The 26,399-nt window shown below is 37.9% G+C and overlaps 1 protein-coding gene across 2 annotated transcripts in view; it reads right to left on the bottom strand.

The window, feature by feature from the left end:
* Positions 1-26,399, bottom strand: part of NLK (nemo like kinase) — a 147,015-nt gene that overhangs the window by 27,177 nt on the left and 93,439 nt on the right. For both annotated transcript variants that reach the window (XR_005017818.1, XM_036837240.1), the window contains exon 3: positions 24,519-24,574. Coding sequence is in view for 1 of the 2 variants with exons in the window: in XM_036837240.1 (XP_036693135.1) it covers positions 24,519-24,574 (56 nt within the window). In the remaining variant the exon portion in view is untranslated. The remainder of the gene's footprint in view (positions 1-24,518; positions 24,575-26,399) is intronic.

Raw genomic sequence — 26,399 nt, 5'->3', positions numbered from 1 at the left:
ATGCAGCACGGCTTTCGGGATCTTAGTTCCCCAACCAGGGATTGAACCTGGGCCCTTGGCAGTGAAAGCACAGAGTTCTAACTACTGGACCGCCAGGGAAGTCCCTGGTCCTCTTCTCTTTCAATATTCACTCTCTAGGGTAATGGGGTCCAGGTCCCATGACTTATTAAATAACATCCATGCTGATGACTCCCAACTCTGTATCTCTAGTTAATCTTCTTTCCTTAAGTCCAGCCTTGTCTATCAAACTGTCTACTCATCATCTCCACGGGATGTCTAATTGACAGCTCGAACTAACATGTCCAAGATGTATTCTCTATCTTTCCCCCACCACACACTTTGTAGGTGCAGGCTTTCCCACAGCAAACCCCTATTTTTCCAGCAAGTTGGTCACACCACAAACCACAGACCTTGGAGTCAACCTTGATCCCTCTCTCACTCTGCCTCCAATCCTATTGGTTCTTTCAAAACTTAGCCACAGAATTAGAGCACTTCTTATCATGTCCACTCTTACCACCCTGGCTCAAGACCCCTAGATTTCTAAAACACAGTAGCCAGAATACATTTTTCACTGTTATATCTTGTCTGTATATTGAGTCACTTTATTATATAGAAAATGCAATTTTAAGGTTTTTATACTCTTAGGTTTAATTTTTATGTTAGGTTTTATTAACCAGGCTCTCTCCAAAGAAATATATTCTACTTCATAATGAAGGTTAGTGAGGAAATGAGATTTGGCATGTAGAATTTCCTTATAGGAGTTTTCAGTGACATGTTAGAATCTTTCTGTAAGATGATACACATCCGTTAAATTGCAATATTATTATCAAGGTTAGATTTAGTTATCTTCTTAATAGTTAAAAAATTTTTTTTCTTATAAAAATTTCCAAACACACAGAAAACTTGAAAGAATTAAACAGCGATCACCATATATATGCCTACCACTTAGATTTACACTTAACGTTTTGTCATATTTGCTTCAGTGCACATTTATCCATGGCCCTTTCCATTCATCAATTCATCTTATTTTTTAGATTTTTTAGATGCTTTAGAACGAAAGACAGATTATGTCACTTTCCTGCAAAACCTTCCCATTTCATATAGAGGAAAAGTCAAAGTCCTTAAAATGTCCTTGCAGGGCCATAAATGATCTGGCTTTCTTCCTTCTCTAACCTCCTGTCACTTTCCTCTTTGCTGTTCTCTGAAAATGCTAGACACATACTAACCTTAGGCCTTTCCTTTTTCTCTGCCTGGACTGTGCTTCCCCAGACATCTACTTGGCTAACTCTTTCACCTCCTTTGTGTCTTTGCTTCACTTTTATCTTTCGATTGAGGCCAACTTTGACTACTCTAATAATGTGTCCTGCATTCCTCGTCCAATTGCTACCCCCTCGCACAGCCCTACTTTTTCTTTTTTCCTTTAGAACTTATCCTACATAATTTACTTATTACATCTATTGTTTGTCTCTCCAATCCTTCTCCACGAGGGCAAGGGTTTTTTCTCTGTATTGTTCACAAGTCTATCCAAAAGTCTCAGAAGAAACAATGCCTACGTATAGTAAGTCCCCTGTAAATGTCTGTTGAATGAATGAATATATATTGAGCACCTACTAGGTATTAGCCACTCCATTAAGTATTTTAAATATATCATCTCATCTAATTTCCATGGCAATCCTACAAGATAGGTAGTGGTATCCCCAATTACAGACAAGAAAATTGAGGCTAACAGAAGGCAAGTAACCTGCCTAAGGTTACATAATAGTGAAATTGACTATGTTTAAATTGTTTCAATGGCCCTACACAATTTAGAATTTTACCTTCTTTTCTTTTGAGTTATATTTTTAAAAACTCTAATAAAATATACTAAATGATCAGTGTTCTTTATAGAAGAATTTCAGCTAATAAATACAGAAGTAATGATAGATTAGGGGAAAAAAAATCACTGTTTTGCAACCTCTATGACACCATGGATCTAATGTACCAATTATCAATGGTTGCTAAAACCACTTCAAAGGAATGAGACCAACATCAACTCAATCCACCACTCAATCTTAGCAGCACTTATTGTGGGACAAGACATTATGTCCCTGTGATATACACACCACTGCCTAGAAAATATTCATGTCTTAAAAAACAATATAATCGGGCTTCCCTGGTGGCACGGTGGTTGAGAATCTGCCTGCCGGTGCAGGGGACGCAGGTTTGAGCCCTGGTCCGGGAAGATCCCACATGCCATGAAGCAACTGGGCCCGTGCGCCACAACTACTGAGCCTGTGCTCTAGAGCCTGCGGGCCACGGCTGCAGAGCCCATGTGCCACATCTATTGAAGCCTGCGCACCTAGGGCCCTGCGCACCTAAGGCCCGCGCACAGCAATGAAGACCCAACACAGCCAAAAATAAAAATAAATAAATTTTAAAAAACCCACAAGAAACAAACAAAAAAACACAATATAATCAATCTTCTAGTTCTAATTATCAGTTTACTAGAAATATGGGAAATAAAAAGACATCATGAGGAAGCAATCAGCTAAACACACAATGTGGATCATTCTCCAGGAAAAATATCTCCAAAAAATCAATGAGAAAGAAAGAAAGAAAGGGAGGGAGGGAGAAGGAAAGAGAGAGAGAAAGGAAGGCGGGAAGGAAGGAAGGAAGAAAGAGAGAAAGAGAAAGAAAGAAAAAAAGAAAGGAGGGGGTTGTGAGGGGAAGGGAAGGGAGGAATGTTTGGGATAAAAAGTCTCAAGAGATATAATAACCAAATGCAATGTATGTACTTTGTTTAGATCCTGATTCAAACAAACCTAATTAAAAAAAGAGATCTTTGAGGCAACTAGGGGATAGTAAGGAATTAGCTAATTTTATTAGGTTATGACGGTTATGTTTTTAAGGCCCTTACCAGTTAGAAATGCATATTTAAGTATTTTTTAGGTAAAATAATGTGATAGTTGGGATCTACTTTAAAATAATACAGCTCTCTTTTCCCCCTCCTCTCAATAAAAAGGAAATGAGACTGGCAAAATGATTAGTAATTGCTGAAGCTGGGTATTGTGTATATGATAGATAGTATACTATTGTCTCTCCTTTTGGGTATTTTTAAAAATTTTCCAAAATAGTTAAAAAAAAAAAAATTCATCACAGAACTAGGGAAATACAAAGAAGCCAAAGAGTATAAAAACTACATAGAATCCTACCTCTTTGAATTAACCTATAATATCTTCATGTAAATGTTGTGTATGCATACCTATATGTATATTTAAAACTGGGATTATAGCATACACATGGCTTTGCTGCCTGTTTTCTTGCAGAATTTTTATTACTGTAGAGGGTTCTAATGTATGGATATATTTATAATTCATTTAACCCATCTGTCATTGTTGAAAATCCAAGTTATTTCTAATTTTTTAAACTATTTTAAATAACCATGAGATAAATATCCTACATATGTAGCTTTATGTGAATCTGATTATTTCCTAGTGATATATTCCTTGTAGTGGAATTATCGTGACAAAGTAGATCATATTATATATATATACACACACACATACACACACACATACATATATATTTTTTAATTTAAAATATCTTGTGAATATCTTTCCATGGTATACAATTCTTTTATATCATTTAAAGTGCTTAAATAGGGACTTCCCTGGTGGCGCAGTGGTTAAGAATCTGCCTGCCAATGCAGGGGACACAGGTTCGAGCCCTGGTCCGGGAAGATCCCAGATGCCACGGAGCAACTAAGCCCGTGCGCCACAACTACTGAGCCTGTGCTCTAGAGCCCGCGAGCCACAACTACTGAAGCTCGCGTGCCTAGAGCCCATGCTCCGCAATAAGAGAAGCCACCGCAATGAGAAGCCCATGCACCGCCAATGAAGAGTAGCCCCTGCTTGCTGCAACTAGAGAAAGCCCGTACGCAGCAATGAAGACCCAACACAGCACCCCCCCTCAAAAAAAAAAAAGTGCTTAAATATTATTCCAATTTATGTAATATGTCATGACTTAAGCAATCCCCTATCAATCGGCCTTTAGGTTATTACTGTTTTGACTGTAATGTAGCTTTGTGTGTGGGGGGGGGGGGGGCCGGCAGCATAGAGCTTTAATTTTGTTTCACGAAGGATCCTCAATTACGTATAGATCCTCTCTCTGGTTAATCAGTTTCTCTAGAGAAGAGCCCTCCAAACTTCTGTCTTGGAGGGCATAGGCCAGGTTGCCAGTGTTCTGTATAAGTGGGGATGGGGCCAAAGACACCACAGCTCCACTCATGCTGCCTCCAGGGAATAAAGCATTATATGGTCTCCTGCGGAATAGGAGACGATCTGAACATTTGAACATCTTACTACTTCTTACACAGGCTTGCAACCAATTCTGTGTTTAGGCCTACCTGCATCCCTACTTTCTGAGATACTTGATGCCTCCAAACCCTGAGCTGCTCTGATGTTCTGAGCAAGAACTTGTTTCTGGGTTCTCATTACTGCCAGCAGAGGTTTCTGCCTCTTCTAGTTTGAGTTCCCAACCCTTTACTGACATTTTAGGGGGGCTGCAGGAAGAACTGGCAGTAAAGATTTGTGTTCTATCAACTGTGTTTTCAGATTGAAAACTGTTTACATGTTTATTGGCCATATATATGTGTGAGTATGAGAGAGGGAAAAAGAGAGGAAGAGTGAGAGAGAGACTTGTTTCTTTACTCAGTTTTCTACTGGGGTGATAATTTATTTGTAAAAGTGCCTTACATATTAAGGATATTAACCCTCTTGTATATACTAAAAATTTTTCCCACTAGGAAATCTTAATCATAGGATAGAGACAGGAAAAAACTTCTATTTGCACCATTAAGCCTTAATCAGAAGTCCTAATATTCTTGAGTTGGTTCCAGAAATCTCAAGGGACGAAAACAAAAGAACATTACACAGGAAAAAAACCAAGACAGAACAACAGAACAAAACCAGAAAAACTTCACAACTGCTATCCCTGTATTAAGTACTATCAACTTGCAGTTTTACTCAGGGAAAAAAAATTCCTAAAGAGAGTACTCATCTGTATGGGATGTCAGCCATGTCTTCTGAGTTTATTGACAATTTTTACTTCCTGCCAGGATTGAAAAGTTCTTGCATGGAAGTGAAGAGCAGGTTAGATTCTATTCTGCCTCACTTATCTATAAAACAGGCAGCCAAGCTGCGATTCCAGAATCTTTACTGTTACTGGTGACAGTTGGTATGCATGCAAACAGCAGAGAGAAAACATCTTAGTTTTCAAGTTATCAGGTTGAATTCACAGTGCTGGCACTTGAAAAATCTTGCTTTGACTTATAAAAGGAACGAATTGATACAAAAGCCAAAAACAGAGAATAAGTATGAAATAATGTCATATGCTTTCTTCTAACAGTGACTACATTTTCAAGGAAAAGGGAAAAGCAAAACATTGGCTGGAATGGGTACTGTTCTAGTCAGATATTTTATAAATAATTACTAATTTCAGAAAAAATTCTTATGTTTCACTTAGCATTACGAAACATATATTTTCAGATCAGGGTGTTGTTCACATCCTAGACCTGTTGGATTTGAACTGACAATGTTTGACCATTTTGACCAACAAAAATAGTAATTTCACATTGTTCAACCTAACACAGAGCAAAGTATTACCAGATATCAAAAAACCCCTGAAAAACAAGGCATTTAAAATGAATATAAAACATGATTTCAAATGGTAAGTCAATTCTTCTATACTAAGAGCCCATACATATGTGCACAGTTTCTTAGAAAATATAAACCAGCAGGTATTCCCTCTGCTAAGCGCAAATAACTAGATTACTATGTTACTGTCCTCAGGATCTGTGAATTTAAAAAACCTTTCATTCAATCTCCTGTTATAATATTTAAGAAAGAAGAGTTTAGAAGAGTGTTACTTTCATATCTCTGCTTCTTGAGAAGATGACATGCTGGGTTAAAAAAAAATGAGGGTAGGTTAATAAACTCTTAATTTAACCAGAAAGTCCAGGGCAAAACCACATACAGCCCTGTCTACCTTGACCATTTTGTTTACCTTTGTGCAGAGATGCTTTCCCCTCCTCTAATATCTTTTAAACATAAAAGTCTGAGAAAATTTAAATGTATGATATTTACAAAGTGATTAAAACAGCCACTCTGCACAGAGTAAGTTCTGTCAAGCTTTAGTTTAGCAAAGTAAATTCTTCAGGGTTGAAATGAATATTTTTCACCTCACGAATAGAGCATTTTTTTCTTCACAGAAAACAAGCCAAAGACCAAGCCAACCTTAAAAAATTTTATTTCTCTGGAAAATACAATTCCTGAATTTGGAGATTTAACAATATAGCTGCAGAAATTTAGAAGCAACACACACCACTTTATGATAAGGTTTCTGCTTTGCTCTAGCAGAAATCCTCTGAAGTCTCAATCCCTAGCATAATGTCTCCCAGATGTCTCAACTAGTTGCCATGCCAACTAAAGCAGCTTAAATTAAATGAGGGCCTGAAAAGGCACCTGCATCACTCCAGGTCTGTTGCACATTAAATAAAGCTCTCTTGACAGGGACTCAGAGGTGCCATTAACTTGAACAGCAGCTATCTGATTATTGTTTCTGAGTAATTGAATGAGGGTCTCCAAACAAGAAGAAAAACAGGGTGCACTTTCCCTCTCCCGGTCCTTCTAAATGGGACAGCCTCTCCGACAGCCGGTGCACCCACTGGGTCAATGACTTCGCTGTGGCCTTTTAAGTTAGCATTGGGTAAAGGTAAAACACAGGACCAAAGTTAGGACTTTCAGGAGAATATCAGCAGATTAACCATTTTCCCTTATTAAAACTCATCATTAAAAATATGGTTGTAAAAAACACACTGTGCATGGTATGCCAACCTCAGAGCGATCTGAACAGCGCTGCTATAAAATAAATTGCTGCTGATTGCAGCAATTAGTTAAGTAGCTCCATGAAACATGGATTTCAAAATGTTCTGATTTGCTTCAGAAAAACGAATGATGCAAATTAACAATTACAAATGCAAGGGTGGGGGCAGGGGGGGATGGCAGCTCTTGATGCCTCAGGTGCCCAAGAGACACAAACGTTTCTGTGTTGTTTTAAAGAGTTAATTGTGTGTGGTTTTTTGTTTTGGTAATACTGACATTTCAGAAGCTTCTTTATATATAACAGGGTAGAAAATAGTCCCTTTGCTGCTTTCTCAATTATTAGTCAATGGGGAATATCACTTAAGAGAAACACAAACTTCAGCTAGAGAGGTTATGTGATTTACCCAAGGTCACATTCAGTCCCGACTCAGTCTAGTGCTCTCTCTACCCCACCAAGCTGCTTCCCATAGCAGCTTGCCTACTATTCCCATTTCTTAACCACATGTCACCACAACATGCAGATTACTTTGAAATAAAGAATAGCTGAATTACTTTTAATTATGCGCTATGAGGAGAAGAAAAGGAGAAAGGAAGCTAACTTTCTGTTGAAGCTATCCTCACTTACAATACCTAATTTGTAACTATTTCTATTAAGATATGAGCACATCGAGGCTGGGACAGGTTAAGCTGCTGACACAGAGCTCGGATTCAAACCCAGATGATCATTATTCCGAAGACTAACCCTTTCCATGAAATTCTGCCTCACTCTGTTTACTATCAAGAGAGAAAATGAAATCCATAAGACTGACATTATTTGCATGTTGCAAAAACCAGGTTCCAAGCAAAAATCAGAAAATCAGTACTGCATTACATGATGTGGCTTTCAGAATCCCTCCCTTGCCATGTGTCTTCAAATGGGAAGTCACTCTCTTCATTCTTTAACAAATATTCTCAACAGCAGCATGTGCCAGACACTGTTCTAGACACTGGAAATTTGATGGTCTATAAGAATGTCACTGGGCTTCCCTGGTGGCGCAGTGGTTAGGAATCCGCCTGCCAATGCAGGGGACACGGGTTCGTGCCCCGGTCCGGGAAGATCCCACATGCCGCGGAGCAGCTAGGCCCATGAGCCACAACTACTGAGCCTGCACATCTGGAGCCTGTGCTCCGCAATGGGAGAGGCCGCGACAGTGAGAGGCCCACGCACCGCGATGAAGAGTGGCCCCCACTCGCCGCAACTGGAGAAAGCCCTTGCACAGAAACGAAGACCCAACACAGCCAAAAATAAATAAATAAATTTATAAAAAAAAAAAGAACGTCACTGATGTCACTGAGTTCATAGCCCACCAAGGGAGATGGACAATTAAACAAGCAATTACAACAGATTCACTCAAAGATCACAAGTGTTATGGCTGTTAATCTCATAAAGCCCCTTAGGCACTGCTTTGGGATTGAATACGCCAGATTTGCCATCACACAGCCAACAGGAGTTAAGAGAAACAAAGTAGCACAAACAAGAAATATTCTTCTAAAAAGATAAATCTCTAAATTATTAGAATTGCTAAATTCCAATAACTACAGAGATTTAAACCTTTAGTTAAACATGTGAGAAACCATCAAGATTTCTTCAGCTCCTACTGAACTTCTAATTAGATGCACATTCTTTTTTTTTTTTTTTTTTTTTTTAAAGATTTATTTATTGATTGATTGATTACTATGTTGGGTCTTCGTTTCTGTGCTAGGGCTTCTTGTAGTTGCGGCAAGCGGGGGCTACTCTTCATCGCGGTGCGCGGGCCTCTCACTATTGTGGCCTCTTTTTGTTGCGGAGCACAGGCTCCAGACGCGCAGGCTCAGTAGTTGTGGCTCACGGGCCTAGTTGCTCCGCGGCATGTGGGATCTTCCCAGACCAGGGCGCGAACCCGTGTCCCCTGCATTAGCAGGCAGATTCTCAACCACTGCGCCACCAGGGAAGCCCAGATGCACATTCTAATTGGCAATTTGCCTGTATCTATAAAAACACATACATACTTGCCTTAGGTTTCCTAAAATGGTTCACCTTAAGACTTTTTTAAAAACACATGAGAAATAACAAAAATAAAAGCAACTAACACTTACTGAGCTTTCTCTATGTGCCAGGCACTTTCTAAGCACTTTATACAAATTATCTCTATGAGTTCTCACAGCACAAGTGGTAGGTTATTCTAGAGACTACTTGTTCTCTTTTTGAGTTTTAGTCTTTCCTTTTGGAAGGAACTGAATCCGAAGATGTCTAAAGTAACTGCCCAAATCCACACAGGTACTCTTATTAATTTCTTCTAGGATCTGTAGTCTTAGTTCTGTTACTAGTAGGCCACAACCTCAAATAAGAAGCAATCCCACTGTTTGCTGAAGGATGATCTCAGTTTGGTGAAAAATATTTTTGAGCCTACTATGTGCCACTTTTAACATAGTTCACCTCATTTAATCCTCATAACAACCTGGAACTACTCCCATGCAACAGATCTAGGCTGGGGGTGAAGGAATGTCAGGTGGACAGGCTAAATAATGATACTCCTTTTGCCAGCAACTGAAAAATAATACAAAGGTTAAAAAAAAAAATCATAGAGGCAAGTTTTTCTACCTTAAACTTTCTTTGCCTCTGTCTCTTTCTACCTCCTGAGTTACTTCCTTCAAGTCTTATTCCTTTCACCCTTTTGTTTCTTTTTCTTTTTAAATTTATTTTTGGCCACTCCGTGTGGTATGTGGGATCTTAATTCCCTGACCAGGATCAAACCCACGCCCCCTGCATTGGAAGGGTGGAGTCTTAACCACTGGCCTGCCAGGGAAGTCCCCTTCCACCCTTCTTAGTCAAATTACAAAGCTAAAATTGACAATTCAATAAACATTTTCCTGTACCTATGAATCATGTATGCTTACTTGCATAGCTTCATATTCCCTATTTTTTTTTTTAACAGATAAGGAGAATTTTAAAGATTCACGTGTGTGCACGTCTGTGTACATATAAAGAATTCCCAGCTAACTTTTTGTGTGTGGTGGGGTAGAGGGTTGGGCTAGTAGTCCTTGAGAAGAAAATGGGAAAAAAAGAAAAAAAACTGAACCATAAAAAACTCTGAACTAGAGATCGCTGGAAATATAGGACAGGCTTTGGTGGGAGATCTAAATTGAAAATATAAGTTTATATATTATATTACATTAGATATGGTAAGAAATAAACAAGTCTCTACTTTCTACTAAATGAAATCTGCCACAGATGGGGTATTAATTTTGCTTTTGGTTACAATCTTCTTTTTCTTGCACAAAGTTTTTATTTTTTTATTAAAATTTTTTTCCCATTCTTTCCTTCTTTTATTAAAAAAATCTGGATTTTGAAATTATGGAAGCATGTCACCATTAATGAGTTATAAATTCAACCTTACTGATATGATGTTCTTTAGAATAATGCACATCAGTGTCAAGAGTTGAGTTGTTAGTGCATAGAGCCCGAATATAATATGCAGGACACCCTGCTAGACTCCCACAAAGGTTGCTAAGGAATAAAATGTGTTCATGGAGAACGGAGGTTGAAGCAGGAAAAAGCAAAAATAAGAAATCTTCTGAGGATCAATCAAAGAAATGAGGTAGGAATGTATTAGAGACACCAGAAAGGCAGAGAAAAGGGAGGAGTGTTTAGGATTAAAAACAGTTTTGTACAGTTTTCTTTGACGCAAAAAAGGATTATAGGCAAGATGACTAGGGAACTAATGTAGATGGATAGAGCCTAGCAGTCAACTACCCCTCAATGTAAGCCTCCCCTGACCTCTTGCTCCAATTAAAACAAATCTGTACTACAATCAATATTTGTTTAACCCACCTTTATGATGCTGCATCTATTTTAGGAAGTAATTTAAGAATGCATGATAATCAGCCTCATGCCAGAAAGCCTGACTACTCCAACTGTCAAGTAATTCTGCAGAAAAAGCTACATAATCACCACAGAAACAAATGCTGACATCAAATTCTGACCTTCAATTATGAGTAAGATGATTGAGTCCTTTTCTGTTTTTAGGAGTCATGATTACTCAGGCAGTCTCAGAGGCTGTAGGACTGGTGCCAACAGCATCTTTGTTTAACCACCATCATTAGCATCAATAAATACTGACTAGGTACCAAGTGGGTGTAAAGAGCATGCTAACTCAATGACAAAACAGAGAAAAAAGATGGATGAATGCAAGGCAACATTCAAGATATTAGAAGAAGCCTGAGACTGATGTGTAAAAATCAGGTAGAGAAAACAAGAAGGAAGCAAAAAGATTTTAATGTACACAGCCACAGAAACTTGATCAAAAAAGAAAAATAGCTGATATTTATTGAGAGTTTTCTATGTGTCAGACTTCCAGCTTAAACTTAATTTGCCTCATCTACCCCTAATTACTCTAAGTAAGTCCTATTAAGATTCCCATTACACAAATAAGCGAAGAGGTTTAGAGAGGTGAAGGAACTAGCCAGAGGTCATAGCTGGTACACAGAGGAGTTGCTGCTAAATCCCAGCTTTTGTTCGTGACCTGTGCTCTGTCTTTCAAAAGATGAAACCTCAAAAAAGGTGAACAAAATAATTTTACTTAAGAAGAGAGCATATTTTTAAAATGAGGAGTTTAACGGGTTTAGGCAGTGTGGTGTAGGCTCTGGAATCAAAGACCAGGTTAGAATCTTGACTCCGTCACTTACTAGCTTGGTAACATTAGGCAAGTTAAATAACTTCTCTGAGTTTGTTTTTACTTCTATAAAAGAGGCACAACGAAAATAAAAAAAAACAAAGAGGCACAACGATACCTACTACACAGGGTTACTGCCGGGTTTCGATGTTGTATGTGAATCACATATAAATGCCTGGCACATAGGGAACAGTGATTACGTGGAAGCTGCTGCTACCATCAGCACCATTGTTATGGGAAGAACACATGTGACTATGTTCTTATCTCCTCCTAACATCCCTCCCCCCCACCCTAAGAAAAAGCCAAAGGAAATAAGTAAAAAAAAAAACGAACACACACAAAACAGGCAACCAATTTAAAAAGCTCTTTTAAGGTACTGATCTTAAGAAGAAAGATCAGAATCTCAAAAGGATATCACTGCTGAAAAGGAAAATTATATTCACTTCTTATTAATGGGGTCTCATGTATTAGTTTTCTTGGCACCAAAAAACAGTATGTCCATTCGTGATAGTCACATTCCTTCATAAGAGGACAAAAACCCTTTTCTTAGACCAAGAAAAGTTTTCTACAGGGCACATACTGCGTATTACTTTTGAGAAAGAACGAGGGTTGGTTTTGGACAGATTGGAAACTCAAGGGAGCAATTAAAAGTGTTAATCTCTGTGAGACCTCCACACAGGGGACTCCTGGTTTTGGTAAAGAGCTTCTAGTAACCTGAAGAGTTTCTCAGTCTGAGCTCAGGGTGGTAAAAATTAGCTATCATACTGGTTTCCCCCAACTGATTAATATTCCACATATCTAAAACAACACACACATGAAACAAAACTCTGCTTGGCTCATGCATATCATATTTCCTTTGGAAAAATGCCACTTCAACCTAATCCTATTATCTACCATCTGGGTTCTCTTGCCACCTCTAAGTGATGTAGCAGTAAGAGGAAAACTGTCAATAAAACACATAATTATTAAACCTATCACCAACAATTCAGTGCTCTTAATTTTTAATAATGACATTCATATATTATACAGAGAGAAAACCAATATAATAAGTAGCACGTAAATAAATTGTACTCCGGCTAAAATACAGATTTGTGCTAGTGCACTGTAGGTCTATTAAGTTCCCTGAAGTACTGCTCTCAAATAAATTGAGTTGGTAGCTGGAGACTCAGCTGGTCTATGAAGTGGCTAAGAGCCCCACTGCTTCCCCATATCCTCCAATTAAGGCAGGTCTGATATATTTAGTGGCTTCTGAAACCTCCGGGTATGAAACACATACCTCCCTGGTGTCCACCAACCTTAAAAAATAGAAATAAAGTCAGAACAGTGGGATAGGACAAAAAGATCAAATAAATAGTCCTACAAGCGTCCCTAAACTCTCATACCTGAATTAAGTATGTCAAGAGGCTAATAATCAGAAGGTTAACCAGTTCAAGAGAATGATAATGGGGTTATTTATGTATGGCTTTGTTGTTATTCATTATTACCCTCTATTAGTTGGGAAGCCTGACAGCATTTCATTCCCACCAGCTGGGAAGTTTTAGAGGTATATTTATTTTGTAATAGAGGTTTAAAGACTAGAGTCTAGCTTTAGACTTTTTTTGGCTTCACCTGAAACACACATGTTTCAAAGAGCTGGTGTGAATAAGTTGCTCTGACTATAGTGACTCTCTTCAAAGCAGAGGGAAAAAAATTCCAACTGTGAGCTGGAACTTTAAACAGTTCTTTTAAAACAACCTCAGGATTTGCTAGTACACTAAGGCCAAGGTAATCTTTGTGCAGTCAGGAAGGGACTACTACTAGGAGATGTGACTACTGCTTTAGGGCATAACAAGGGGAGTGGTTCTGGGACTGTAGGTTGAAGGAGGAGATTAGGTCTTATCTTTCTAATTAATAAGAAAGGTTTGGTTAAGGTAATGGAAAAAGAAAAAGTAGTAAGAAAGATATAGTGTGAATGCAGTCTGGATGGAAGGCTTGGAGCTGCTAGCGAGTTGTATATAGAATATATTTTCTGGTAAGAGGAGACCACGTAAGGGAATATGAGGTACTGAGGTTGACAACCCATTCCTCATTAACAGTTCACATCTTATTAAGACAAAAAAATCTTTCTATAATTAGGCTAGGTTTGTTACTGACAGACCATTATGAAAGTCCATTTGTTTGTGATGAGTACTTGTTAATGCCACCTGTTGGTAGTTGGCTTGGCACACTTTGTTTGCATCACAAAGTTCATAGGAGTTCCTATTGTCTTCTAGCTTCACTAAGTTCTACTTCCTCTGTAAGGCCTTCCCTTACTACTTTTATAGCACTTATTAAGTGCCAGGTACTGTTCTAAGTCTATTTAACTATCCCAATTTATTCCTCAAAATAACTTTATGAGGTAGGTACTGTTATTATTTTCATTTTATTAACCAGGAAATTGAGGCACAAAGAGGTTAAGTAACTTGCCCACGAAAACACAGGTTGGACTTCCCTGGTGGCGCAGTGGTTAAGAATCCGCCTGCCAATGCAGGGGACACGGGTTCGAGCCCTGGTCCGGGAAGATCCCACATGCCGCGGAGCAACTAAGCCCATGTGCCACAACTACTGAGCCTGCGCTCTAGAGCCCACGAGCCACAACTACTGAGCCCGCATGCCACAACTGCTGAAGCCTGCAAGCCTAGAGCCCGTGCTCCACAACAAGAGAAGCCACCGCAATGAGAAGCCTGCGCACCACAACAAAGAGTAGCCCCCACTTGCCACAACTACAGAAAGCCTGTGCGCAGCAACAAAGACCCAATGCAGCCAAAAACCAAAAAAAAAAAAAACCAGAAAACACAGGTAGTAAGAGGCAAAGCTGCGATTCAAATCTAGGTGGTCTGGTTCCAGACTCCATGCTCTTTGCCACTACGATAGATTTTCTATTACCTCAAGCTAGCAGAATGCTGACTAGGTCGGCCCTGAACTGATGATAAAGATTTTGAAATAAACAGAGGATAAGGAGCTTGTTCCCATTTCATGATGTGATAATAAGTCATCAAACTCAAGACTGCTCTTGTCAGGCAGCAGAACTAACTGATGATGAGAGTATGGCAGGCAGAAGGAGTGGAGATGGCACTGATTTTAGAGTGCTGTTATTTAGGCTCCAACATCAAGAACATGTATTGGAGGAGCCACCAAGGCTTTGTAAGGAGAAGAAAGGGAGATACTTGGCGGTCAATTTCCTAATACAACAATCCTCTAAGAATATGTAATGAAGGCCAATTTTCCATATTCCCATGTTCAGGCCTGCCAATCAGTCTATAACTTAATTGTTTGCACCTCTCAGACAAAAGAGAATAAAGCTGACTCATTACCCAGCTTCTACAGTCAGTAAGAACCAGGGGAATTTATAAACTATTATGAATAAATGACTGCTATTGATAAGGGCTATGCAAATATTTCATAAGAAAGCACTGCTATATAAGTACTTTAATAATAGAGAGCTAACCATTCTGGACAGCTCAAGTTGTGCATATATGTGAAAATCTGTGATGTGGTCTTATGTAAAAAAACTACCTATCAGCTTCAAAAACTCTGGCCATCTAGAGTTCCGAACTACAGCAGCTGACCTGTCTGCTTAACTGAACTGAAGTCTGAGAACACATTTAATGTTTTATGTGCAATCAGCAACTGAGGTTGTATGAGAAACTATTAATGATGCGTTAAAAGCCTTCAGATAGCAAAATAAGGGTATTTAACTGGTTTAGCTGGGTTGGGAGAAGAAAATGGAGAACCTGCTGTATCAAATTATTTCCTACAGAATGAATATAGACAGAAAGCTCTGAAAACACAATTTTAATCCCTGACTTCAGATATTAAAAACTGGACAATTCTTTCTTCCATTTCATTCTGGACAGAGACCAACACTAAGCCAAATTATAAAAAAGAAATCTTGCAATATTAAATATTTATCAAGTAGAAGCCATCCATGTTGGTCAACAGTTTTACAACTATTTGTTTTAAAGTCTTCATCTTTATGCAATATGAGTTAAAACAAATATGAAAATCAGGTGATTTTTCCAAAAGGACATGGTGAATTTTTGGTTTAATAAACTATAGTATGTCTGATTCCTGAAGCCACAGATTCTCTTACATGAAAAGTCCAAGAATGACAGTTAAAATATTCTTAAACTCACATTAAGCACTAATTCTGAAATCCTGCCATTCCTGTTGGAAAGAAAAATCTCACAACCATAAGTATGGGAGACAACAGTATCCTTTTCCTCACATTTTTTTCTTCCAAAATCAGGTCCACAGAGGAGGGAAATTTCAACCTTGATCTCAGATATATAACTGCCTCTGAAATAAAAATGAGGGCATTAAATAGCATGGATAATGAAAATCTGGTTTATGGGTATTGTTGATTTCAAACAATGCTTTCCACGTGAAAGAAAAACAGCAATGCATCACAGAGAAAATTGCTTTCTCTGATAACAAATGGTCAGCCCTAAATCTCATCATCTTCTTTGCAACAAAAACCATGGGCGTCTTTGCAACCAGAAAAAAATTGGTGTGTGCTTCAATTAGAATCACTGACCTTTTCTGAAGCATGCCGGTGCTTCTCTATAGAAATCAATGGAATAAAAGGTCATGGTGTTAAAACGTTTGAATATAACAATCTCTTTCCCAGACTAAGGCAAATTCCTCTTCTTTTTAAGGTAACTAATTTGTTGTATAGAATATCAAAAATCAAAAAATTAAAACTACCTTTAATTTGCGATGTAAAATTGACTAAAAAAAGAAAAAGAAGTCTAGTCTACCACCGGAAAAAAAGAAAACAACCCTGGAAAGTTGTCATTCTACATCCCCTGTCATGGCCCAGAAAATTCTGTTGGCTGAGTCCTTGTCACTAAGGCTATAACCACAAATGCAATGAAACAGAAAAAGCATCCTAGAAAATATTATGTTATTTCAAACCTCAGCTCTTTTCTTCCCAAAGTACCCTAGAGAAGGCAAAGGCAAGCTTCTGTGTCTGTCAAATGTAGGTGGTAGAGCCTGGGATTACTAATCTTCCATCATCACAGCCCTCCAAAGCAAATAAATGCACGTATACACAAACCCAGACATTAAGAGCCAAGGAACAGGATTTCCCTGATGGCTGCAGCGGTTAAGAATCTGCCTGCTAATGCAGGGGACATGGGTTCAAGCCCTGGTCCGGGAAGATCCCACATGCCATGGAGCAACGAAGCCTGTGTACCACAACTACTGAGCCTGCGCTCTAGAGCCCGCGAGCCACAACTACTGAGCCCGCATGCTACAGCTACTGAAGCCCGCACTCCTAGAGCCCGTGCTCTGCAACAAAGACAAGCCACTGCAATGAGAAGACCTCACACGGAAACGAAGAGTAGCCCCTGCTCGCTGCAACTAGAGAAAGCCCGCAAGCAGCAACGAAGACCCAACACAGCCAAAAATTAATGGAAAAAAAAAAAAAAAAGAGCTGATAAGTAGAGAAGGAGTAAGCTGCCTTCTTCTCTCCCACCCTTTCCAGGCTATGGTTGGTCCCACTGCTATGCTCAAAAACCTCTTAAAAAATATACAACAGAAGCTAATTCCACATTCCACATTCTCTCATCCTTGTCTTTTCTAGCAGCCTATACAACAATCCTGATTTTAGCTACATGACACAAAAAGCTAGTTTACATTTACGTATTCAAAGTCTCCCAGGTGGTCACTGGTAACTTCAACATTCATACTGAGAATCATTCCAGTGCTTCAGTCTAGTAGATCCCAACCCCGAGGCCACATTAAGTTCACTGGAGGGAAGTTTAAAAAAAAAATTGATGCCTAGGATCCAACTCAAACCAATTAAATCAGAATCTCTGGTGCTCAACATTGCTAATTATTAGAGAAATGCAAATCAAAACTACCATGAGGCACCACCTCACACTGGTCAGAATGACCATAATTAAAAAGTCTACAAATAGCAAATGCTGGAGAGGGTGTGGAGAAAAGGGAACCCTCCTATTCTGCTGGTAGGAATGTAAGCTGGGGCACCTACTATGGAGGTTCCTTAAAAAACTAAAAATACAGTTGCCACATGATCCAGCAATCCCACTCTCCCACTCCTGGACACATATCCCGACAAAACTATAATTCAAAAAGATACATGCACCCCTCCCCCATGTTCACAGCAGCACTATTTACAATAGCCGAGACATGGAAACAACCTAAATGGCCATCGACAGATGAATGGATAAAGAAGATGTGGTATATACACCCACACACACACACACACACAAACGGACTATTACTCAGCCATAAAAAAGAATGAAATAATGCCATCTGCAGCTACATGAATAGACCTAGAGATTACTGTACTAGAAGTAAGTCCAAAAGAGAAAGACAAATACCATATGATATCACTTACATGTGGAACCTAAAATATGACACAAATGAACTTATCTACGAAAAAGAAATAGACCCACAGATAGAGAACAGACTTGTGGTTGCCAAGGGAAAGTGGGGTGAGGGAGGGCTGTATTGGGAGTTTGGGACTAGCAAATGTAAACTATTCTGTATAAAATGGATAAACAACAAGGTCCTACTGTACAGCACAGGGAACTATATTCAATATCCTGTAATGAATCATAATGGAAAAGATTATGAAAAAGAATATATATATATGTATGTGTGTGTGTGTATATATATCTCTGGGATGCAGGGTTTGTTCATTTCTTTTCTTTTTTTTTAAAGTTCCCTAGGTGAATGTGATGCGCGGCCAGGGTAGAGATTCTCTACCCCTCAGTTTCTCAACCACCTGAACTCTAAAGACTTTCATTATTATTCTACTTCATCCACTTCAAAGCGTGGCTTTAGATCTTGAAGCTACTACAACTTGTTCTTCCTTTCTTAGAATAATCTCCATATTCAAACCACACGACTACTCCTGCTGAGCCTGCTATTTGCTGTCATCCCAACATCTGTCTTTGGATCTTGCCTCTCCCCTTTCTCAGAGTACGCCAAGTCCTCTTCTGATTTCAATTACTTCTCTACCGATGTGGCCAGCCATTCTGTAACGTTCTAAGCAGCCCCTCAGATTTCTTCATTTCCTTGTCTTGCCTCTGTAAATACCCAACCAGTCATCAACTCGACAACCTAGGCTGTTGAGTACATGGCTAAAGAAGTCCCAATCAATTGCCAAAAATCCTTCTGTCCTTTCACTATATTGGGCACAGTAGTCACTGCCTCTCAGCTCCAAAAGTCAGGTCCTTGTTAAGGTATTTTTAATTAAAAAAATTTTTTTGGTAAAATATACATAATAAAAATTACCATTTTAACCAATTTTACGCGCACCATTCAGTGGCATTAAGCACAATCACAATGTTATGCAACTATCACCACTATCCAATTCTAGAACTTTCTCATCACCCAAACAGAAATTCTTTGTTAAGTTTATAAAGTACGCTTCCAATTCCGTCATTCCTCACCACAAAAATCTTTCATTGGGCCCTAAAATGCCTACTGAATAAAGATGAATTTCCTTAGTTCAACATTCAAGGCTCTCCATGACTTGGCCCTAACTAGCTTAATTTCTCATTATTCGTGCATTCTGAACTCTAGCCATTCCCTAAAAGATGCTAATACTTACTCCCTCCATTTGGAATATCCACCCTCCTCAATGTTACCCATCCAAATCCTTCTCATCCTTCCATACTCAACTGAAATGTCTTTTCCTCCACGAAGTCTTGTGTTTTCTTTTGAAGTCCCACATCACCTGTCTATATTCTTTTGGCACATTCTACCATATATAATAGTTTCTTCTTTACATCTTATCTCACCCCACAGACTTGAGGGAAACATTGTTCTTGAGAGAAAACATTAACAGGCATCAGTGGGTTAAGAGCACTCTTGGCCCACTGGACCAGTCAACATGGGTTCAAATCCCAGCTCTAGCATTTTTAAGTGACCTTGATCAAGTTATCTGCCTCTCTGAGCTACAGTTTCTTCATCTTTAAAATGGAGTTAAAGGTATTTAGAACAATGCCTGACACACTAAATTTTAAAAAAGTAAAGAGCCAAAGAGTCAGTAGATACTAAGGTGGTTAAAGTCAGGAATTTTGCTGTTCTTGGACTGTTCTGCTAACTTTTCCTTGGTTTTGCCTTTCTTTGTCTCTGTCCTAGGCTTCAGGGCTAAGGAGCCAGAACTGGTGACAGTGGGTAAGTGAAAGTTTTTGTTTTAAATCATCAAATGCTTTTCAAGTAATCAGCTTGGAAACTAAAATGGGAAAGAGTGAAAAATCAGATCCTCAACGCTCTCAGGATGTGTAGATTTTTTTTCTATCACTATACTTTCCAACCTATATTATAATTATTGTTTACATGATTGTATCCCCCACTAGATTACAAACTTGAAAGGCAGAGACTATCTTATTTATGTAGCACCTACTATATGTTAGGTACTGTTCTAAGCGCTGGGAATACAACAGTGAGCAAAACAGAAAAAAATTCCTGGTTCTAGGAACATAGTTGATGCTTATGCTTATTGAATAAATGAAGAGGAAATTCTAACAATATGGGAATCTTCAAAACTCCTATAATGTAGATTTCTGGTCCTTGCTGGTACTGTTGTTGCAGAAAGAGTGTACTTATATATGCATATACACATTTTATTTTGTTTGTTCTTAGCTTTTCACTGGCTCCTAAGATTCCCTGAGGGTTATAGAGCTGTTTCATAGCACTAGGGAATTACATATTGTGTATATAAAATATAGTATACTAACACTATCAATTAAACTACTGCATCTGGGAGTAGTTTAAGTGATAGTATTACATTATTGCCTACCAAGGACTTTAACTGGCTGAACTGGATGTGTAGGTTCCCTCGCTGCCTTTACGACAAGAAATTCCTGTTTAAACATTGCCTGCACAAGCCAAACCTATTAATTCAAACGGGGACATTTCTGAAAGTGAAAGGAGAAACTTATTTAGTATTTATACCAGGATATCAGGTAAAATCCAGGAGTCCTGGCAAACTGGGACACACAGTCATCCCGTTAGACTTCTTGTTTCCAGTGGTTTTAGGCTGTAATTGTTTCTAGCACAGAAGACCTGTACCATCCATATTTTTCTCCATAAAATGCTAAGATTATGTTTCTCAAGTTAAAAAGAAGCTTTTCCCAAAGCAAGCCAAATTTTAATTTCTAATCCAGTCGGCATCTAGTACTTTCTGGGAAGGGGCCTGTTTATGTTACAGAGTCCAGAATCCTGATGGAAGCATGATAAGTAATGTTTTCCAATCAAACAATTAGAAACTTGTTTCTCTTGGATGAAATTTCAGTAGGCTCAAAGTAATTAAATGCCAAACTGCTTTCATACACATTTCCAAATAGGAACTCAAAGTGCAAGATGAATAATGTAATCCTTTAACAAGCTGAAAGCTCAATTCAGAAAAAATATAATCTTTCTTAATTATTAAAGAATATATTTTCTAGGTGTATATATTAGATTTTAAAACTATGAAAACACAAAAGCTAAAAGATACAGAGGTCATAGTAGAATTTATTGCTCTTTCCATACCTGACTCATCTGTTGAACCCTGTAGGAAGATTTGTAAACAGTTATAATCATTGTCTTTTTAAAAGTTGCTTAAGGAGGTATCTAAAGATGCATGGTCTTTCAAAACCCAAGCTAAATCTTTGGTGGGCACTGATATAATCATTTTTATTACAGTTTTAGGGAAAAACATATGATTAACTGTGTGATACCCATGTTGACACTTATTGTGATTGTGACACCTGATTAGATCAAAATGTTCATAGACCTCAGATTTTCGAAAATGGTATTAACTATTCAATTAGTTTTAAAAAGACCTGGTTTAAAATACTATTTGCGAAAACTTACATATGCAATATAACATCCCAATTTTCTAGTCTTAGAAAAAAGTGTAATGATATGGTACTTCATGTTCAATGGAAGATTACTAAAGATTATTTCTTTCCCTTTACAACTTAAATAATATGATATATATTTTTGACTCTATAAACTGACTCCTTTATCGACTAAATATTAGAACATCCATTAGATGAATAGCAATATGTGTACACAGAACTTACCTAAAACAAGAGCCTCAAACAGTCCTCAAAAATAGTTTCTTCAAAGCACAATTCCAAGATCATATATTTAAAATTCAAAATATTATCCATTCTAAAATCCTCCAACTTGAAAAAAGCACTGTCTAAAACCATGTGTAATGTGTATGCCATGATTTTGAGATACTATAGGGGGAGCTGCTGGCACAGAGGGATAATATATTAAGTTGAAATCAAACAGTAACTTGAGATCCTATTAATCCTCAATATTTTTGTGTTGTAGGTAGTAAGTTTTCTTATTTTTCAGAGGGAAACTGAGGGGAAAACTTTTTTTTGCTTTGACTACAACAAATTTATTTGTATTAAAAAGCACAGGACACAGAAAACTTTCTATTTAGAATATTAGAAGAATCAGGCAGAGCATATATGTAATAACTAAGGCATTTCTTAACGTTTCCATTTAATAGCTGTTCTAAAACACAAAATTTTAGTATTTTGTTTCCCAAGCTAAACCATGCCTTCCTAAAAAGTCTTTATAATCCTGTAGCAGCTATAGGTTTAATTCTTTTTTATGTTAACAGGATTTGGTGCTTTCCAAATGGCACCACCACTGGAAAACACCTTTTTTCTGTGTATCATTCTACATATAGCTAAAAATTATACAACAGAAATAAAGAATATTGAGGTTTAGGTTTGAAGGTTTTTCCATCTGTAGCCAGCTAATTACTGTGAAAGCACAGGTGTCAATCTTTTAACCTGAAGGTAAATAATTAAATAAAAAAGTAAAACATTTAAGTAAATAGTGTACTAGGGGTTCCATGAATATTTTATGACAAAGGCTTTTAATTTAAACATTCATGAACAATTTTAGGGAAAGAATTTCACAGAAACATTCTGCTAGCTAATGAAATGGGCTGAAATCAGCTACCAACCACTCATGGTTTTAAACCATAACTATGCTAAAATTTCCTCTGCTTTGCAAGTATTTGAAATAATAATGAATCCAGGATCTCCCAGACTCAAATTATGGCCTATAATAATAAGCGATTGAGAACTCCTAGCTTATAAAAGCACACATAGGGTTTTTAAAGGAATGACAAACCCAAGTACAAAAAATTAATGCCTGATGTAAACAATTCATGCTTGAACTATAAGATAAGACAGACATGGATATAATGAATTAGCTAAGTTCAGTGAAGAAAATCTAAAAATATCTGACATTCATTTAAAATACTCATATTCACCAATTATCTTATATGAAAACATTCATTCCCCACAGATGGTCTAAGCGTAGTAAAGGGTTAATTCAGCAGATCTGGGTTGCCCCAAACCTACACATTCCAAAAGTCTTTAGGACTGGCCCCCAACTGGCTCCTGGGAAATAACCTTTGAACTCTTGCAATATCCTGCCTCATATGAATGTCTTAGTATACATGATGCTTTGGCCATACCAGATGGCTTACGCTAACAATGTGATTTATGGTGAACACCTGTTTTTGTTCACCTGGGGCCCTGGGCCAGCTGTATTAGTTCAACCTCTGGGTGAGGAGAAGGGAGGAGGGCTGAAGACTGAGTTGCTAAGGTCAGTCCCTAAGGCTCACTGACCTCCAATAAAAACTCTGGACACCAAGGCTCAGGTGAGCTGCCCTGGTCAATAACATTTACCTGTGTTGTCATACACTGTTGTTGTGAGAATTAAACTCTATCTGTGCAATTCCACTGGGAGAGGACAACTGGAACTTTGTGTCTGGTTTCTCTTGGACTCTGCCTTATGTACCTTTTTCCTTTGCTGATTTTAATCTATATCCTTTTGTTGTAATAAACTGTAACCATGAGTAGAACAGCTTTCCTGGGTCCTTGAGTCCTTTCACTGAATCATCAACCCTGAGGGTGATCTTGGGGACCCCTGACATACCTGTAAATCCAGTAAAATTATTATTTAATAAAGAAAATTTCTTAATTTCCAAAGAGGCAGAAACAGTATTACACACTCAGAGGAACGCCTTCTAGTATGTGGATGCCCTTCCCACCAACAAAAAGGATAAAGAAGGTGGCTCCTGGCCAGGTGTAGAAAGTTGCTTCTGCTGAATGAAACAAGTACTGCCCCCATCCTACCAGCTTCCTTCTTTTCTTCAGTGAGGAGCCAGGTAAACTTCAGGAAGTCTAAGAAATGGAATCCTTAATGTTCTCACCTCAGTTGCTACCACTGACCTATAGCTGAGGAGAAAAGAACTTTCTCAATCCTTCTTTCCTTAGATTAATTTTATACTTTTAAAAAAAGGGTGTGTCAGAACCATCTGGCCTGGCCCAAGATCTCATTTTTGTATACCAAGAGGTATACAAAGACTCTATCAGCCAGGAGCTGGTCAAGGGCCAGTCTCTTCTTTGGAATGTACAGGGGTGGAGCACCCCAAGTCCACTGAGTTAACCCTTTACTGCACAAAGGGATTAGTTCCACAAAGGACTGGTGGGATAAAATATCACCAAGAATTATAGTATTCAAGAGCTCTCTTTAATTTTCACCTTACCCCAAGTGGTGGATAAAAGGGCAGTATTACCTTCTTAACTGATTGGCAGTTGTTGTATAGTGATAAGAGCACTTTATTGAGTTCTACTACAACACAGCTGCCTCAGTGGTTTCACCAGCAAAATGGGAATAGCAATACCTATCTCACAAGGCTGTGGGGATTAAATGAAATATCTGTTCAGAAGTCTTGTTTTGTGGTATCACCACTCAGGATATATTGATAATGTTGTGCTCTGTCAGATACTTGGGATTTCAAAATTACCTGGTTCCAGGTACTCAACCACTTCTGCAAGGATGAGATTTAATACACTTCAAGGCATGAACCCCAGAAGGTGCTAGAAGAACAAATTAATAAAAAATTGCTCCCTTCTTTCACATTCCCTGGTTAGGATACATTTCTTCAAAATAGTCAATGTGTGGAGGTTGGAGTATGTCAAGGGCAGAGAGTACCTGGGAAAAGGAAAAAAAAAAAAAAAAAGCCAAATTTAGAGAAACGAAAAAGAAACAAAATATGACATAAATGCAAAAAGACACTATTAACTCATTAATGATTTTAGGCTTGGTTACAACTGAACACTGAGATCAACTAAATTTATCAATCAAGAAACATGGTCCAAAACATTAAGATAGGTTTCGTAAAATCACTATCAAAGACAATTTTACTTACGCCAATATGAGAGAGGCAACTGGGTTATACTACATGCTACCAGAACCCCTGCACAGGAGAGTGCTGGAAAGAAATGCCCGATTTTTAATAATCAGTGTTGCTCTAAGAGCATGAGGAGCCATATCTACCATTCATTCCTTTACTCCTCTCTTCAAAAAATGTTTACTAAGTGCATTCTATCTGGCAGGTACTGTGGGAGGCTCTCGGGTAAAGCTGATGAATAAAACTGATAATCATCCCTGTTCTGGAGACCACGGGAGAGGAAGGCATTAAACAAATAGTTACACAAAAATATAATTGTGACATTTATTATTATGAAGGGAAAAAGTAAAGAGGAGTGGGAGAAAGAGTTTCCCTGAAGCAAAACTACTCTAAGAGTTGAAGGGTGAATAGGTGTTGGTCAGGCAATGTAAAGGCACTGAGGCAAGAAAGAACCAGGCAGATTCTAGAAACAGAAATGCCAGTGCTTATGGAACATAGTGGGTGGGAAGAAAATAGACTGGGATAAAACAGAAGAGAAAGGCAGGGTTATATCACACAAAGTCTCTTTAAATTATGGTAAGTGTTTTGGATCTTATTCCAAGTACAAAAAAAGAAGTCACTAGGGTAGGAAAAAAAGACTTTAAGGCATCTGAAATTCAAGTCCTTTATAAAAGCAGCACACTACCAATGTAACTTCTGCCATCGAAACACAACAAATAGGCCTTCTTTCCCTACCAGCTGTTTATCTACTCTTTTAAGCCCCATCTATGATGTCACACCTAAGAATCTGAATCTATCTTGCTAATGAGAAATACCAGGCTCAAAGGATATAGAAGAAATTATTTAACAGGAAATAAACTGTGTAGTACAAGTTCAAATTTTCTGATCTTTAGCTTAGTTTTTTAAGAAAAAAATTTTTTATTATGGAGAATTTCAAACATATAAAAGTGGGCAGAATAGTATAAAGAATACACATGTAATCAAGACCTGGCCTTAGTAGTTATCTACACATGACCATTCTTGCTTCATCTATGCCCTCCACTCTCCCTATATAATTTTGAAGAAAATACAAGACTTATTTCGGCTATACATCAGTAAATATCTCTAAAAGATAAAAACTTTTAAAAAGTACAATAATCAAATCTGAAAATTTACTGTTTTTCAATACCATCAAATATTCAGTGCTCAAATTTCTAATTTTCTTATTTTTTTAAAAAAAGTTTGTTAATCTAAATCAGCAGCTGAAGAAGATTTACATATTATGGTTGATTTATGTCTTTCAAGTTTTACCTACAGATTTCTCCTCCATTTCTTTCTCTTTTCCCCTTGCAATTTATGTATGGAAGGAACCTTGTTCATTTTAAAGGTTATTCTTTTTCAAGCCAAAAGTTTGTCACTTTAAAATTTTTAATTAAACTAAAACCTCCTGTATTGAAAAAGCCTTCACTCACTTTAAAACCAGTTAAATATAAAGGTTTTAAAATAGTTTAGATGTTTTATAAAGAATATCTATATTTCCTTTCTGAATTAAAATGTTTATACGTAGACTCCTCATATAAATGGAAAATAACAGATTTTCCAGTTCCTTCAAAGAATAATTTTTATCATATGAAAGATAAATTATTT

The sequence above is a fragment of the Balaenoptera musculus genome, chromosome 20 (assembly GCF_009873245.2).
Source record: "Balaenoptera musculus isolate JJ_BM4_2016_0621 chromosome 20, mBalMus1.pri.v3, whole genome shotgun sequence".
Lineage (NCBI taxonomy): Eukaryota > Metazoa > Chordata > Mammalia > Artiodactyla > Balaenopteridae > Balaenoptera > Balaenoptera musculus.
Note: the sequence above shows the minus strand (reverse complement) of the source record. Positions and strands in the feature narration are given on the sequence as shown.